At 37.5% G+C, this 15,851-nt stretch overlaps 1 protein-coding gene and 1 long non-coding RNA gene across 2 annotated transcripts in view; both read left to right on the forward strand.

The window, feature by feature from the left end:
- The first annotated feature begins 1,530 nt into the window (after positions 1–1,530).
- Positions 1,531–2,623, forward strand: LOC132546726 (uncharacterized). The gene is made up of 3 exons (XR_009554068.1): positions 1,531–1,634; positions 2,003–2,117; positions 2,447–2,623. It is a non-coding gene; the product is annotated as an uncharacterized LOC132546726 (long non-coding RNA).
- Positions 2,624–8,782: 6,159 nt separating this feature from the next.
- The window catches only part of LOC132546718 (sodium- and chloride-dependent transporter XTRP3A-like), a 48,459-nt gene continuing 41,390 nt past the window's right edge, over positions 8,783–15,851 (forward strand). Inside the window, exon 1 of the mRNA XM_060210436.1 lies at positions 8,783–8,981. Coding sequence (XP_060066419.1) covers positions 8,783–8,981 — 199 coding nt within the window. The remainder of the gene's footprint in view (positions 8,982–15,851) is intronic.

Here is a 15,851-nt window from a genome sequence, read left to right on the forward strand (position 1 = left end):
TGTCTGTTTATTATAACTGTAGACTATTTACTATATCTATATCTGTTTATTATAACTGTAGACTATTTACTATATCTGTGTCTGTTATAATAACTGTAGACTATTTACTATATCTGTGTCTGGTTATTATAACTGTGGACTATTTACTATATCTGTGTCTGGTTATTATAACTGTAGACTATTTACTATATCTGTGTCTGGTTATTGTAATTGTAGACTATTTACTAAATCAGTGTCTGGTTATTATAACTGTAGACTATTTACTATATCTGTGTCTGGTTATTGTAATTGTAGACTATTTACTAAATCAGTGTCTGGTTATTATAACTGTAGACTATTTACTATATCTGTGTCTGTTTATTGTAACCGAAGGATATTAGAGTAACAGTTGTATGTTTATTATTCCAGTTGTCTAGTTGCTGTGACTACAGACACGGATCGTCGTCCATTTACAATATATATTGTTGTGGCGTTTTTTAAATCATGAATTGTTTTCCAGATCTGTGTTTACAGTTTGAATATTTTATAACCCTGTGTTTGACCATGAACCAACTATTTGACATCTTGGCTTTTCAGAACATTTAACATTTTAATGGCTTATTATAGCTGAGCTTTTCTTGGCTATAGACGGTGTTTTGTTTATTGGTTTGAACCAGATTCTGGATTCTATACCATCTCAAATAATTAGTCCTGAAAATCCTGTTATTCAATTTCTCTGGTTATTTTCTATCTGTTACATGCATGCAAACCATAAAACAAAAATTCCACATAAATTTGGTGCTTCCGGTGGTACAAGGAGTCCATACAGGTACGATCATTAGCATGTAGCACATGGTAGCCTGCGTGCTTGTTCGGCATAGATCAAAGACACAGGTGTGTTCTTTAAGGAATACATTTGTTGTAATGCGGTAACACTGAGGTATCTGCCCTAAGTAACATCACCGCTGATTCTTGATCAATTGTCATTTTATATCGGTCTTAATATTCAGGTCCTGTTACATTTAAATTCATACCACTTCTACAATCCAGGTACGCATGCTGAGATACTGAACTCTGCTGAATTCTTTCAGATACTACAAATTCATCACCCAGCACAAACCATAGGTAGACTTTTTAAGCTCGGCACTTCGAAATATTTGTTGCGAATCTCAGAAAATCTTATCCAGTAGTAGAGACACTCGGATTACACGAGAATCGTATAAAAACGAATACCTCTAATTCTATAGTACGAATTATCCGGACCTTTTTTCATCTACTTTTCATATCTGGGGTTCAACGACTTTAGACCGATATTCTAAAACGTCGATAGAATGTCGGAATTATTTATTGCGCAGTAAGCGTTGCATTGATGAGTTTTCATTCATAGTTGTAATTATCTATATTTTCTATTGTATATCATTATTAATTTATTCTTTATTTCACCATTCATATTGTATTTGTGTTTACTGTATTGGATTATCTCCCATTTAAAATTATAGCCCAGTTTTATAAATCCGTTACTTTGAATGAATTCATTACCGATTTATTACAGAGATCTGCGTTCAAGTTTTCACTCCCTGAACCAGGACCGGGACCGAGGCCGGGTATGACGTCCATTTACCTATCACACGAAGAAAGTGAACACTTTGGTGTCTGTACGTGTGAACACGTTCATGAGTACCGGATACCGCCACAAGCGTAGATTTTGCTTTTCAACCGGACAGGGGAAAGTGTATACTAAGTTAGCTATTTCTACCTTTATTTCCGAATTCACCTGGTCATAACTTGATCATTACGTGGCTTATCTTGTTCAGCACTAAACACTCGAGGGAATGATGAAATATTTCTCTTGGGGGTAATTATTTGTCGTTTAGCGCTACTGATCTTAGAATATATATTAAAAAAATTAAGAATTCCGTTCAGTTTTCCGTTTTCAGCAGTTACATCCCTTGTCACCGTGTTACAATTTGTATGAACCACAGGGACTTGGCAGGAATTCCTCAGGTTAGTTCGTTCCTTACAGGTTGTTCGTCTCCTTGACTCCTCGAGCTCCTATCTCTAGGCGTTGTCTCATCGGTAACAAAGTGTTTACACGTGGTCATGATGTGAAAGCGTTCCGAGTTGGAATTTGCTGAAATGTAAGTACATCACGTGTAGCTTGTTACCATGACAATATTGCTGATTTTGAGACTGAGATGTTCAGAAATAAATTTCATGTATAAAGTTGTAGTTTAAGGTTAGAATGAATAGTATTTGTGCACTTTAAGCATTTTTTTGAGTTTGTAACCATGGCAATCACATGTCAGAAATCAGAGAAAATTTTTGGTTTACACATTTTTTATTTCTCTATTATATATGTAATTGTTATGTAGTTTACAGATATATATATATATACATACATGTAAGGATGTATTTTAATAACTAAACTGCTATACCTGTATATCTCAAATATGACCAATAATTTCAGGAAAAAATGCAAATTGACTGTTTCCTGCTACCCATTCTTATCGCCATTCGAGAGTGAAACAAAGGGCAGTAACTCTGACAGATCAGAACATGCAGCACGATCCAAAGACGTCATTGGGGATTAATGATAAATGAAGTTACGATAACATTTTGACGGGATACATGCCATACATGCTCGAGCGGTTACTTCTGCCCAGGATTTGTCCTCAATGTACAATTGTACACTGACAACCGTACACTGAATGTTTTGTCAGCACGCCAACCCAGGAGAATGACCGATTATTGATAACTGGCTGGTTGTTTTCTTACAAATTTTAACCTTAACTTGACCATAGACTGCAGTTAGTTCCAACCTAAATAGGATTTCTTTAGACAGTGATTAAGCAATTTGGTTCCACAACCTCGCCGTGCACGTGTGTCGTAAAAGTTAGGAGGAAATGACGTGCACTGCTAGACAGGAAATTCATCACTTGCTAAGATTGATTATAAACGGCACTGTTGTCTCGGAGTGTATATAAAACTGTTACTCTGGTTTGGAAAAGACTTGTTTTGTCAAACAACCGAGGGTGTGGCCGATATGGCTAACCTCCATATGACCTGGTAGATAACATGGCGGGATATTTCGGAAATGAGAAGAATTCTAAATGAAGCCGATACACTAAGTATAGGCGTTGTCAGTTGTTACATGTATATCATAAAACTGTGTTCGTCACAAACAATTTCCTGTGGATCCTTTAAAAAATAAACTGTATTTCGAATTCTCAATTGCCCAATTACCACGAAATCTACTTATTAAACACTTCGTTGATTCAAAAAGTACATTATTTACGTCGAAAATACCGAGAAAAGATAAATACACATGTATACATTTGACAGTTTGAAAACATACTGGGGCAAGAAGTTTTGTAAGGTCTGGTTATAAGCGTGGAGATGATTGAGGTACTGAAATTTCACTGCAGATACCGTAACATATCGAAGTTATATGAATGTCACGTTCTCAAATGACAGCATGCCTTACACTAATGAAACCTCCATATATACTTATAAGATTCATATCGAGATTTGACTGTAGACATCCTCACAAGTTTTAGCTAACGAGTTCAGAAGACACAGATATTACGACTGCATACATCTTAAAATAACGAAGATTACTTTTATACGTCATTTAATATAACGAGGTTTGACTATAGACATGTGACATAATGAGGATTGACTGTAGGCATGTGACATAATGAGGTTTGACTGTAGGCATGTGACATAATGAGGTTTTACTGTAGACACCTGACATAATGAGGTTTGTCTGTAGACATGTGACATAATAAGGTTTGACTGTGGACACCTGACATAACATAGTTTGACTGTAGACATGTGACATAATGAGGTTTGACTATAGACATCTGGCATGAGGTTTGACTGTAGACATGTGACATAATGAGGTTTGACTAGACATCTTGCATAATGAGGTTGGACTGTAGACATGTTACATAATAAGGTTTGACTATAGACACCTGACATAATGAGGTTTGACTGTAGGCATGTGACATAATAAAGTTTGACCGTAGATACCTGTCATAACAAGGTTTGACTGGACACCTGACATAACAAAGTTTGACTTAACACTTGACATAACAAAGTTTGACTATTGACACCTGAAATAACAAAGACACCTAACATAACAAGGTTTGACTGGACACCTGACATAACAAAGTTTGACTTAACACTTGACATAACAAAGTTTGACTATTGACACCTGAAATAACAAAGTTTGACTGTGAACACCTGTCATAACAAAGTTTTACTTAACACTTGACATAACAAAGTTTGACTGTGGACACCTGACATAACAATGTTTGACTATTGACACCTAACATAACAAAGTTTGACTGTGAACACCTGACATAACAATGTTTGACTATTGACACCTAACATAACAAAGTTTGACCGTAGATACCTGTCATAACAAGGTTTGACCGTGGACACCTGTCATAACAAAGTTTGACTGTGGACTTTTGTCATAACAAAGTTTGACTGTGGACACCTGACATAACAAAGTTTTACTGTGACACCTGACCTAACAAAGTTTGAATATTGACACCTGACACAACAAAGTTTGACTATTGACACCTGACATAACAAAGTTTGACTATTGACACCTGACATAACAAAGTTTGACTATTGACACCTGACATAACAAAGTTTGACTATTGACACCTGACATAACAAAGTTTGACTATTGACACCTGACATAACAAAGTTTGACTATTGACACCTGACATAACAAAGTTTGACTATTGACACCTGACATAACAAAGTTTGACTGTGGACACCTGACATGACAAAGTTTGACTTTTGACACCTGACCTAACAAAGTTTGACTGTGGACACCTGACATAACAAAGTTTGACTATTGACACCTGACATAACAAAGTTTGACTGTGGACACCTGACATAACAAAGTTTGACTATTGACACCTGACATAACAAAGTTTGACTATTGACACCTGACATAACAAAGTTTGACTTAACACTTGACATAACAAAGTTTGACTATTGACACCTGATAACAAAACAAAGTAACAAAGTTTGACTATTGACACCTGACATAACAAAGTTTGACTGTTGACACCTGACATAACAAAGTTTGACTCTTGACACCTGACATAACAAAGTTTGACTATTGACATAACACCTGACTGACATAACAAAGTTTGACTATTGACACCTGACATAACAAAGTTTGACTATTGACACCTGACACATAACAAAGTTGACACCTGACATAACAAAGTTTGACTATTGACACTGACATAACAAAGTTTGACTGACACACATAACAAAAGTTTGACAGAGTTTATTGACACCTGACATAACAAAGTTTGACTATTGACACCTGACATAACAAAGTTTGACTATTGACACCTGACATAACAAGTTTGAGTTTGACTATTGACACCTGACATAACAAAGTTTGACTATTGACACCAAAGTTTGACATGACACCTGACAAGGAGTTTGACTATTGACACCTGACATAACAAAGTTTGACTATTGACACCTGACACAGAGTTTGACTATTGACACCTTACATAACAAAGTTTGACTATTGACACCTGACATAACAAAGTTTGACTATTGACACCTGACATAACAAAGTTTGACTATTGACACCTGACATAACAAAGTTTGACTATTGACACCTGACCTAACAAAGTTTGACTATTGACACCTGACAAGGAGTTTGACTATTGACACCTTACATAACAAAGTTTGACTATTGACACCTGACATAACAAAGTTTGACTATTGACACCTGACATAACAAAGTTTGACTATTGACACCTGACATAACAAAGTTTGACTATTGACACCTGACATAACAAAGTTTGACTGTGGACACCTGACCTAACAAAGTTTGACTATTGACACCTGACATAACAAAGTTTGACTATTGACACCTGACACAACAAAGTTTGACTATTGACACCTGACATAACAAAGTTTGACTATTGACACCTGACATAACAAAGTTTGACTATTGACACCTGACATAACAAAGTTTGACTATTGACACCTGACCTAACAAAGTTTGACTATTGACACCTGACAACAAAATTTTACTTTTTGACTTTTACCAGATTTAATGGTTTCATCTAATATATAGAGGTTTGACTTAGACATTAGACTTACCGAAGTTTCACTCAGATAAATTCCGAATGAAATCAGTTGTAGTAAAGACAGCTGACATAACAATGCTCTACTGTAGACATCACAATGGTGTGTAGCTGGAGACATTCTGATATATGGAGCCTTGAATGTGAAAAAATGTACAATCTGGATCTGTCAACTTGGTCTACATGTTCATCGTTTGACGACGTGTCGTCTGAATTTCTAAAATATCATTTTACTTTTTTATTTATATAATAGACTTTAGATGTTTATTTTGTATCGAATTATGTAGTGCTTGAGTTGTTTGGTTATGGTAGTACAGGTGGGGTCCGTAAACTGACGTCCCCATTCGAGTAGTATTTTTTTTTGTTGGTGTGAATACCCCTACGTCTACGATGAATAGCCTTGGCCTCGCGGACAACAATGGTAAGCTCCTGGCTGAATGACTATAACATGACCTGGTTAGTATAAACCCTAATGCCAATTCCTTCCACTTAGTGAGCGGAAAGGTCGTGACCTCTCTAAACTGTAGATTTTATTTTACGATGATTATCAACTTTAACTAATTACTGTTGTTGGCTAGTATATGGTAAACAGGTTGAATCCATGTGACAGAAGACCGGGGTACTATCAGAAACATCCGGGAACGAGCATCCAAATGCCAATGCCTTGTTCCAAGGGCTTCCTCTTCTTTTACAATTTCTTTACAGCGAGCAAAATCCTCAAAAAGTCCATGGAAAGTTTGAAAGTGTTCAAATGGAAAAAAAATTATGTTTGTTTATAAATTAAAATGTCAATACAGTGAGCATTTTCTAACGAATATCTTAATTCGTCCGGGAACGAGCATCCAAATGCCAATGCCTTGTTCCAAGGGCTTCCTCTTCTTTTACAATTTCTTTACAGCGAGCAAAATCCTCAAAAAGTCCATGGAAAGGGGGGGGGGGGGGGGGGGGGGGGGGGGAAGGGGGGTAGTTGATGACATCATTACGTCATAGCAAGGCTTGATTGACACAGGTGACAAGCAATGTCGTATTTCCACCGATTTGACATGAATTAGTTATTATGACGTCATAATTAAGTTGACGTCAAACGCTGAATGTGAGATGATAATTTATATGCACGACGGTAGTTTTGTTAGGAGTCTTCGAGCACCGTTTGATGAGGAGTCCAGTTACAAAGAAATATAATGAGTTCTCAAAACTTGACCGAGTAACAACGGAAAAGCTTCGGTACTGGACTCAAATATTCGTGTCCCTCAATTTACTGAGCACGACATGCTTGATAACAACATATTACTTAAACGCTTAACTTGATAGACTGTTTAATACAAGTGCCGTTCAGGGGTAAATATATCGACCATAAATGTCATAGTTCACTTGTCATCGTTATGACGTCATAACTAAAACTTTTGATGCTCTTCCAAGAAATATGGCCTTATTTCACGATCATATTAAAATGTAAATGTAAACGTACAAATATTAATTTCCAAAAAAATATGACAGAAGTACATCGATTTGAACTAAATGCAAAATATTTATATAGCATTTATAATATGAGTTTGAAAGACTACAACATTGTTCCAAACATGAAAAACAACATACGGTAAGATAATAACAATTAAATTGATAAATAAATAAGTAAATAAATAGATTCTGAATGGCTTGGCTATCGGCTTTCATTTATAGAGAATATAAATTTCATCAAAACACATCTTTGACATGAAACTTTGTTGAAACACCTTTAGTGTTGCTGGTTTTCTTTAGAAACAGCCATATGTTAAGCCTGTCTTGATTGTTAATATTGGCGGATTAATCTTGTTCAATTTCACTATGTCACACATTTCTGTGATGTTGATTTCGATTCTGTGATAAATGGTCTGACATCGCCGCAATCGACATCGTCTATTTGAGATATGCAGACACTGATCTCGCGTGCGCACTAAAATTGTGTGTAGGGCAGGCAGATATCGATTTGTTTTGCATGATCTTCACCCGACGATCGTCCAAAAGTCGTAGGCACGTAAAATATTAAAATGAATCTACTTCCATCGGACTGTTATCATGTATTATAACGCTAAAACACAAGAATCGGCTAATTTTCATACAAGTATCAAACTCAATTTAGCTGTTAAGTAACAGGTTATTCTAACGTTTGGTCATCCTCGATACTCCAGGGGTTACGACCACTTTCGCTCCCTGCACCGTGCAGACAGCGAAAGTGATGGTAAGCTATGGAGCTTCGAGGATGACGTACGGTTATTGAGGGTAATTCATTGGAACTATGTCCGACTAAAAAAAATACAGTTTTGGCATATTCCATGTCGTCTTTTTTATTCTATTTTTTTGTTATAAATAGTCATGGCGATAATGTTCTAATTTCTAGTTCAGTTGACCCCGATTTGTGTTACAATAGTTCGTGTTCAATAGCGAGACTTTCTCATTTTATTGGACTGGTCAAGAAGGTTCCTCGATATGAAACGTAATGATATTAATACGCAAAACGCAAACATGCAAATGGTTCACCGGCTTAAAAAAAATACACGTTTTATGACACGGCTTTTAATGTATCAAGAAGCTTACCTCCCCTGTCCTACTTGGTATCGTCCACTGTACCAGTCCATTCATAGACTACTATTACTATTGCTAGTAAACATCGTGGAAAGCTCGATATCATGACCAAGAAAAATGTTTTAGAGGAAGAGGCAAATGGCGAATTGACAGTGCCTCTTAATACAGACGAGATCGGAGCAAATGGAAAAGCACGTGCTAAATGGGATAGCAAATTACAATATTTTTTTATGGTGATCAGCTATGCTGTTGGACTTGGAAATGTTTGGAGATTTCCCTATCTTGTTCAACAACATGGAGGAGGTAAATTTTAATATAATTCTGACGTGTTTTTGTTTCCCATGGTGTTTTCATTGTGTCTTGTTTCGTCACCATATGTCGTGTATGTGTGTGTATTGTTTTTTTGTTCTGTATGGTGTGATCATGTTTCGTGTCAGTTCTTGGTTTATATGATGATGTAGCTAACCACGTGCTGGCTATAGTATACATGGAATCGGATACCAAATTTGGCGAAGATTTTATTAGAATTAATTCAGAATTTAACCACGTCAACGAAAAGTAAAATGTAAATATCACGCAGTCTTCGCTAGCCTGGGCCACCATGTTCCAGACACGATTGTAAACCACATACACATGTATTGATTTGCTCATCCGTTACTCGTATGGTTTACAATTTCCCGCGTAAATAGAATGGTCAAAAATAGGTCAAGCTGAACGGCGTTTTAAAGTTGACCGTAACAGTTTCGCTGCTTTTAACGTATTTGTTGACTTGTTTACAGAATGTACGCGAGCACAACAGCTACCATAAGAAGACCGCATGGTATCTAGGCCGTATCGAGTTACGATAGATACGCCATGTGCTGGCTTTCCTTTATATCTGTTCTTGTCATTCGTGAGATGAACGTTCCTATATATAAACTCTTATTTACACCATGGTCACTGAGTAAAACAGAAGAATGTCTGAGAAAGGTAGAACAAAAAAACAATTTTCTAATTCTGGTAAGGTGCGAGGTAAACATGTTCCAACAATGGATGTTGCGAGCCAAGTGTATACACTCACGAATTCCTGGCGAAGTTTTCATTATTTACACGTTACTCATGCCTAAATTTTATTCTTTAATACAAACATGTCGACCACATGGCAATCCGCCGTAGAAATGGCGGAGAAATAGCTGTTGAGAGAAGAAAAATAAAACTCGGATAATACCACAACATGGCGATTCACACAAGTTAGGGCTGGTGAGGTTAATTCTGGGTCAACAGTACACCTAACCTAATGAGCGAGAGGATTATCCTTAGAACACATTCTCCAACCTTACTCTGTGTACTGTTGGCGTACTGAGGCGTTATATATGCGTACTAACCACGTTTTGTTTTATCCTCAATATCCCTAAACTGGATGTACTTAGTCGACAGTTTGATAAATAATACACGCATACTACGCCACTATAAAGATTTTCCGGTTACGGGCGATTGACCGCGACAGATAAGGTTTCACAAGTACAGGAGTAAAACGTTTGTTAACAGCAGTTAATACAACGTGTTTTGTCTTCAGTGGGTTTTTTTAACGTGTCCTTTATGGCAGATTAGCTCATTTAGAAAGTTGTCTTCAATCACGTTCGATCTCGTTTTTTGTTTTTTATAGAGTGGATGACCGAATCTAACTCAAATTATTTATCGGTAACTTTTTGTATAACGTTTGGGAAAACTTAATTCCTACTGTACATAGAGTTCGGGCGAATTAGATAAACAAACAGTGGTTTGCTGGCAAAATATTATGAATTATACATAAATCTGATACGAATCTGTGTCTGATGTGATTTAAATTCTTTATTTGACACGGAGTATTCTTCTTTGCAACTGAGCCGTCTCGGTATGAAGATTGCGTCAGCTTGAGCTGCAGTCTATCTATAGATACGTGCTCTAATGAAGTGTCACGTGATATATTTGTTATTAGTGTCATCTTATGTGACATTGTCTTGTATCATTATAATTAATCTTGGAAACCAGCCATCTTTTGAAGCCAACATTATGAAATATACTGTACTCTTTACAGAAGCAGCACATTTATATGCAGTTAGCTACAAAACTCCACTTATGTAATTATACCTTATATTAAGATGTGAATATGTACTTAAACACAGGTTCTAGGCACAATTTTCAAAGCCGTCGGTTCCTATCAGTGGATTTAAAAACGTCAAATGTTGAAATTGACAAAATTTGTTTAGGTCCAGTTTTCGTTATATATTTAAACGTTGTCTGAAGAGCAGATGTGAAGATAAATATTTCATTTTCCTTGTCTGTGTTTGCGCGATGAGAATGTTCAAGTATAAGGCCAAAGGAAAATTGCGACATAACGGAATCACAATTATATCTCGATTCTATTGGGTAGATATTAACCTTTCCATCAGTCGTCACTGTTTGTAATAACCTATCAACAATGACAAGCATGCGGAATATTGTTAAGGCGTGCCTCCTCGCACTATATCCCGGTCATTAGTAAATTGTCCCTTGTTGGTTCATCATGTCCGCACTATATCTCGGTCATTAGTAAACTATTCCTTGTTGTTTCATCATGTTCGCACTATATCTCGGTCATTAGTAAACTATCTCTTACTGGTCCATCATGTTCGCACTATATCTCAGTCATTAGTAAACTGTCCCTTGTTGGTCCATCATGTTCGCACTATATCTCAGTCATTAGTAAACTGTCCCTTGTTGGTCCATCATGTTCGCACTATATCTCAGTCATTAGTAAACTGTCCCTTGTTGGTCCATCATGTTCGCACTATATCTCAGTCATTAGTAAACTGTCCCTTGTTGGTCCATTATGTTCGCACTATATCTCAGTCATTAGTGAACTGTCCCTTGTTGGTCCATCATGTTCGCACTATATCTCAGCAGGGCTAGAAAAATATTTTCAGCTACTCGTTTGTCGGGCAAGTGAAACTTGAAATTCACTTGCTCGAATCCAATATTCACTCACCAGAAGAAAAAAGACAACAAAACATAATTTAAGGAACTCACATTTTATTATCATTTTCTATATCAAATGTTTGAACTCAACACTTGCTTTTATTGTTTTACTCATATTTAATTCACTGTGAACGCGAGCGAGAACATCGACTTTTTGACAGTAACTACGTACACAAAACAACCTAATTAACAACATTTGTGGTGACGTAATAGGTTTTCGCGTAGTCTGGATCAGCCCGAGTCTTGACACGTGGTGTAAAGAAGGATACTACATCGATGTATTTGATCGACTATCGGTGGATTTAAATTAGTTTTAAGAGTGTCCAAGTTGATATTCAATAGTCAGAACTACTAATTTCACTTGCCCGCCGGACAAGTAGCTGAAACAAATCACTCGCCCGAAAGTAGCTCCGACTCGTCTAGACGAGCGGACGAGTGGATTTTTCTATCCCTGCTCAGTCAATAGTAAACTGTCTCTTGTTAGTCCACCATGTTCGCACTATATCTTAGTCATTAGTAAACTGTCCCTTGTTAGTCCATCATGTTCGCACTATATCCCGTTCATTAGTAAATTGTCCCTTGTTGGTCCATCGTGTTCGCACTATATCCTGGTCATTAGTAAACCATCGCTTGCAGGATCGTCCTGACACGCACAAGTGTTACTAACTATATAGCGATTAAAACTTTAAAGATTTTTATTTTATTCATTTACATTTGAATCCAGAAAAGCTTTGACCAATTTTATGGTTTTTGGAGACTTAATTAATATTCTGATTTGAGGAAATTCGTATTTTTGGTAACTATTAAAGAAAACAGTTGCGTATTTTAAGATGCATTCTTCTAGTAATGTTTAACAAAGGTTTTTCCTTTTTTAATTTTCTATGGCATGACCCCGAATACAAGCTCGGTTTCAATAACTTGACCGACTTTTGTGTTATTCAATCCGTTACGCAAAGTAAATACCCATGTGTAAACATTTTTTTCGTTGGCAGACGTTTATAGGTACAACCCTTTGAAAGAAAATCAGGCCAGGCAATATAAAAGGTAATCGTTGATCGGGGAGACGAGATCAATTGTGAGTGGTAGAGATCGGTGGTGGCTGGTAAATATCAGCGGTCGGGTAGATATCAGCAGTAACTGATAGATTCCAGCGATGAGTGGTAGAGATCGGTTGTGACTGATAGCGATCGATTGTGACTGGTAGAGATCGATTGTGACTGGTAGAGATCAGTTGTGACTGGTAGAGATCGATTGTGACTGGTAGAGATTAGTTGTGACGGGTAGAGATCGATTGTGACTGGTAGAGATCAGTTGTGACTGGTAGAGATCAGTTGTGACTGGTAGAGATCAGTTGTGACTGGTAGAGATCGATTGTGACTGGTAGAGATCAGTTGTGACTGGTAGAGATCAGTTGTGACTGGTAGAGATCAGTTGTGACTGGTAGAGATCAGTTGTGACTGGTAGAGATCGGTTGTAACTGGAAGAGATCAGTTGTGACTGGTAGAGATCAGTTGTGACTGATAGAGATCGGTTGTGACTGGTAGAGATCAGTTGTGACTGGTAGAGATCGGTTGTGACTGATAGCGATCAGTTGTGACTGATAGAGATCGATTGTGACTGGTAGAGATCAGTTGTGACTGGTAGAGATCAGTTATGACTGGTAGAGATCAGTTGTGACTGATAGAGATCGGTTGTGACTGGTAGAGATCGGTTGTGACTGGTAGAGATCGGTTGTAACTGGAAGAGATCAGTTGTGACTGGTAGAGATCGGTTGTGACTGGTAGAGATCGGTTGTGACTGGTAGAGATCAGTTGTGACTGGTAGAGATCAGTTGTGACTGGTAGAGATCAGTTGTGACTGGTAGCGATCGATTGTGACTGGTAGAGATCAGTTGTGACTGGTAGAGATCGGTTTTAACTGGTAGAGATCGGTTGTGACTGGTAGAGATCGGTTGTGACTGATAGAGATCAGTTGTGACTGGTAGAGATCGGTTTTAACTTGTAGAGATCGGTATTGACTGGTAGAGATCAGTTGTAACTGGTAGAGATCGGTTGTAACTGGTAGAGATCGGTTGTAACTGGTAAAGATCGGTTTTAACTGGTAGAGATCAGTTGTAACTGGTAGAGATCAGTTGTGACTGGATGAGATCGGTTGTGACTGGTAGAGATCAGTTGTGAATGGTAGAGATCGGTTGTGACTGGTAGAGATCAGTTGTGACTAGTTGAATTTGATTTGTCAGAACATCTACTTCTTGGAAACGAGACGCACAACATTAAAGATAGTATTGCTGGCATCACACGAAAATAGAAAAATTAATGTTGGAAACAAAACATTAACAAAAACATCAACAAAATGACGTAGCATACTAAATGATGTGTAAAGCGATAGATAAACAATGAGTAAACATTTGAAACAATATAACAATGATTGAAGGCTGAAACAAAAAAAGTAACGTGAACACACGTGTGACGCTCATGAAACTGGTCGCTTGGTTTGGCAGTATTTCAATTGTGTCGTTGACCCGTCCATCAATCGCACCTACATACAAGTAGGTCAGTCAAGTAGCGAGTGTCCGAGTCTGATCGATCGTCTGGTCCGCTGACCGCCAATATAGACGACGTCTCGACCGTACACGTGACCTATAGTGACCTTGGCAACCACATCAGAAACAAAGTAGCTATATATACATGATCTGTGGTACTATATGACGTGGGAGGGTAATACAGCTCGGGTAACACCGTTCACGGTCCGCACTATGTCCGCTTGGACACGCGTAGTCATATTTCATCGAATGGCGCCATTTCGAAGACATGGATACTGGACTATCCACATTAAAAAGGCGGAGTTGTAAATCATCTGATCTTGTTAAAAGAAGCCACGCGTACGCCAAATTCAAAGAGAGAACAACAGTTCTGAGTGATATTCGCTTCGGTGTTGCTGCTAGTCCGCGGACTCAGGGTCGCATTTGTCAACTGGTATCCATCTGTCCGTGTTCCCGTTGATACCTTTTCTTGTTGGTGTATTTAAAACAATACGTGTAGCTATCAGAATGACTGGGTAAAGGAGAGTGGAATGTTTCGGAGCGGGTATTCGCGTGTTTCACGTCGGATGTACATTAACTAAATTTGAGTCGAATTGCGGAATATTATATGCCAAATATTACATGTTCCAGATCCAGATGGAAGAATTTAGTATTTACAATGTTGTAAGATGCAACGCTTGGTGTTACTATCAATCTCGACATCAAATCAAATGAGAGGTGACCCGACCAAAGACCTCAAGGTCATCAGGTCAAAGGTCAAGGTAAATTTGAAATATGTGACTCGCATATATTTTGCTTTGAATGATGAAGCGTTATTGACTAAAATCAAAATAGAAATTTACTGACCACAGGTCAAGGTCATCAGCTCAAAGGTTAATTTGTAATATCTTACATGTAGATAGATTGTCATAATGAAGGATAATTACTTAAAATAGACTAAGGAGCTACAGGTCAAGGTCACCAGGTCAAAGATAATCATGAAATTTGACGCAATGCGAGGCATTTCTTGACATGTGTCAGTACTGCAGTTCTGTTATGTTTCATAGCAGTTTATTACAGATATGCGAAGAAAATGAAGAAATACGATTTTTTAAAACGGAGACCGAATTAACGCTACGTGTGGACCATGTCAGGACCCAATCTGTTTCATTTTACTGCTATTTATACTTGAAGGTAATTCCCCTCCACAAATATCCACCATTTTCTGCTTAAATTTTCGGTTCTTCTCGTTAATAATTTTTCAACGCTACTTTTATAAGTTTGTACTTCTTATTCGATCAAAATGAGCCAGTTATGCAAATAACACCACTCAATGTTCCCAGAATGCACATGGTTGTACGTCACGTGCATTCTTTGGGATCTTTGTCCGAACTCTCTCGGACAGTCTCACCTTGCTTCATGTACAATGGTTTAGGTTTCCGCTTGATTGATCAGTTGCTAAGTCTAAATTTCACATATATTTCTGCAAGGGGTTTCTTTCTCTAAAAAGGTAGATTAATCTCTGCATGCGGTATAATCTAGACTCGAGACAAAACATTTGAAATAAAATAGTATTATGTGTCGTTAATCGTCTGGTTTGGAGTTCGTGATGAAATGGATCGGTCAGTCGCCGATTTAAGGTTCCACAGTATAATACGGTATTAACGATACTAGTA

Source organism: Ylistrum balloti, unplaced genomic scaffold, assembly GCF_031769215.1.
Source record: "Ylistrum balloti isolate Yb309-2 unplaced genomic scaffold, AGI_CSIRO_Ybal_v1 Utg369908, whole genome shotgun sequence".
Classification (NCBI taxonomy): Eukaryota; Metazoa; Mollusca; class Bivalvia; order Pectinida; family Pectinidae; genus Ylistrum; species Ylistrum balloti.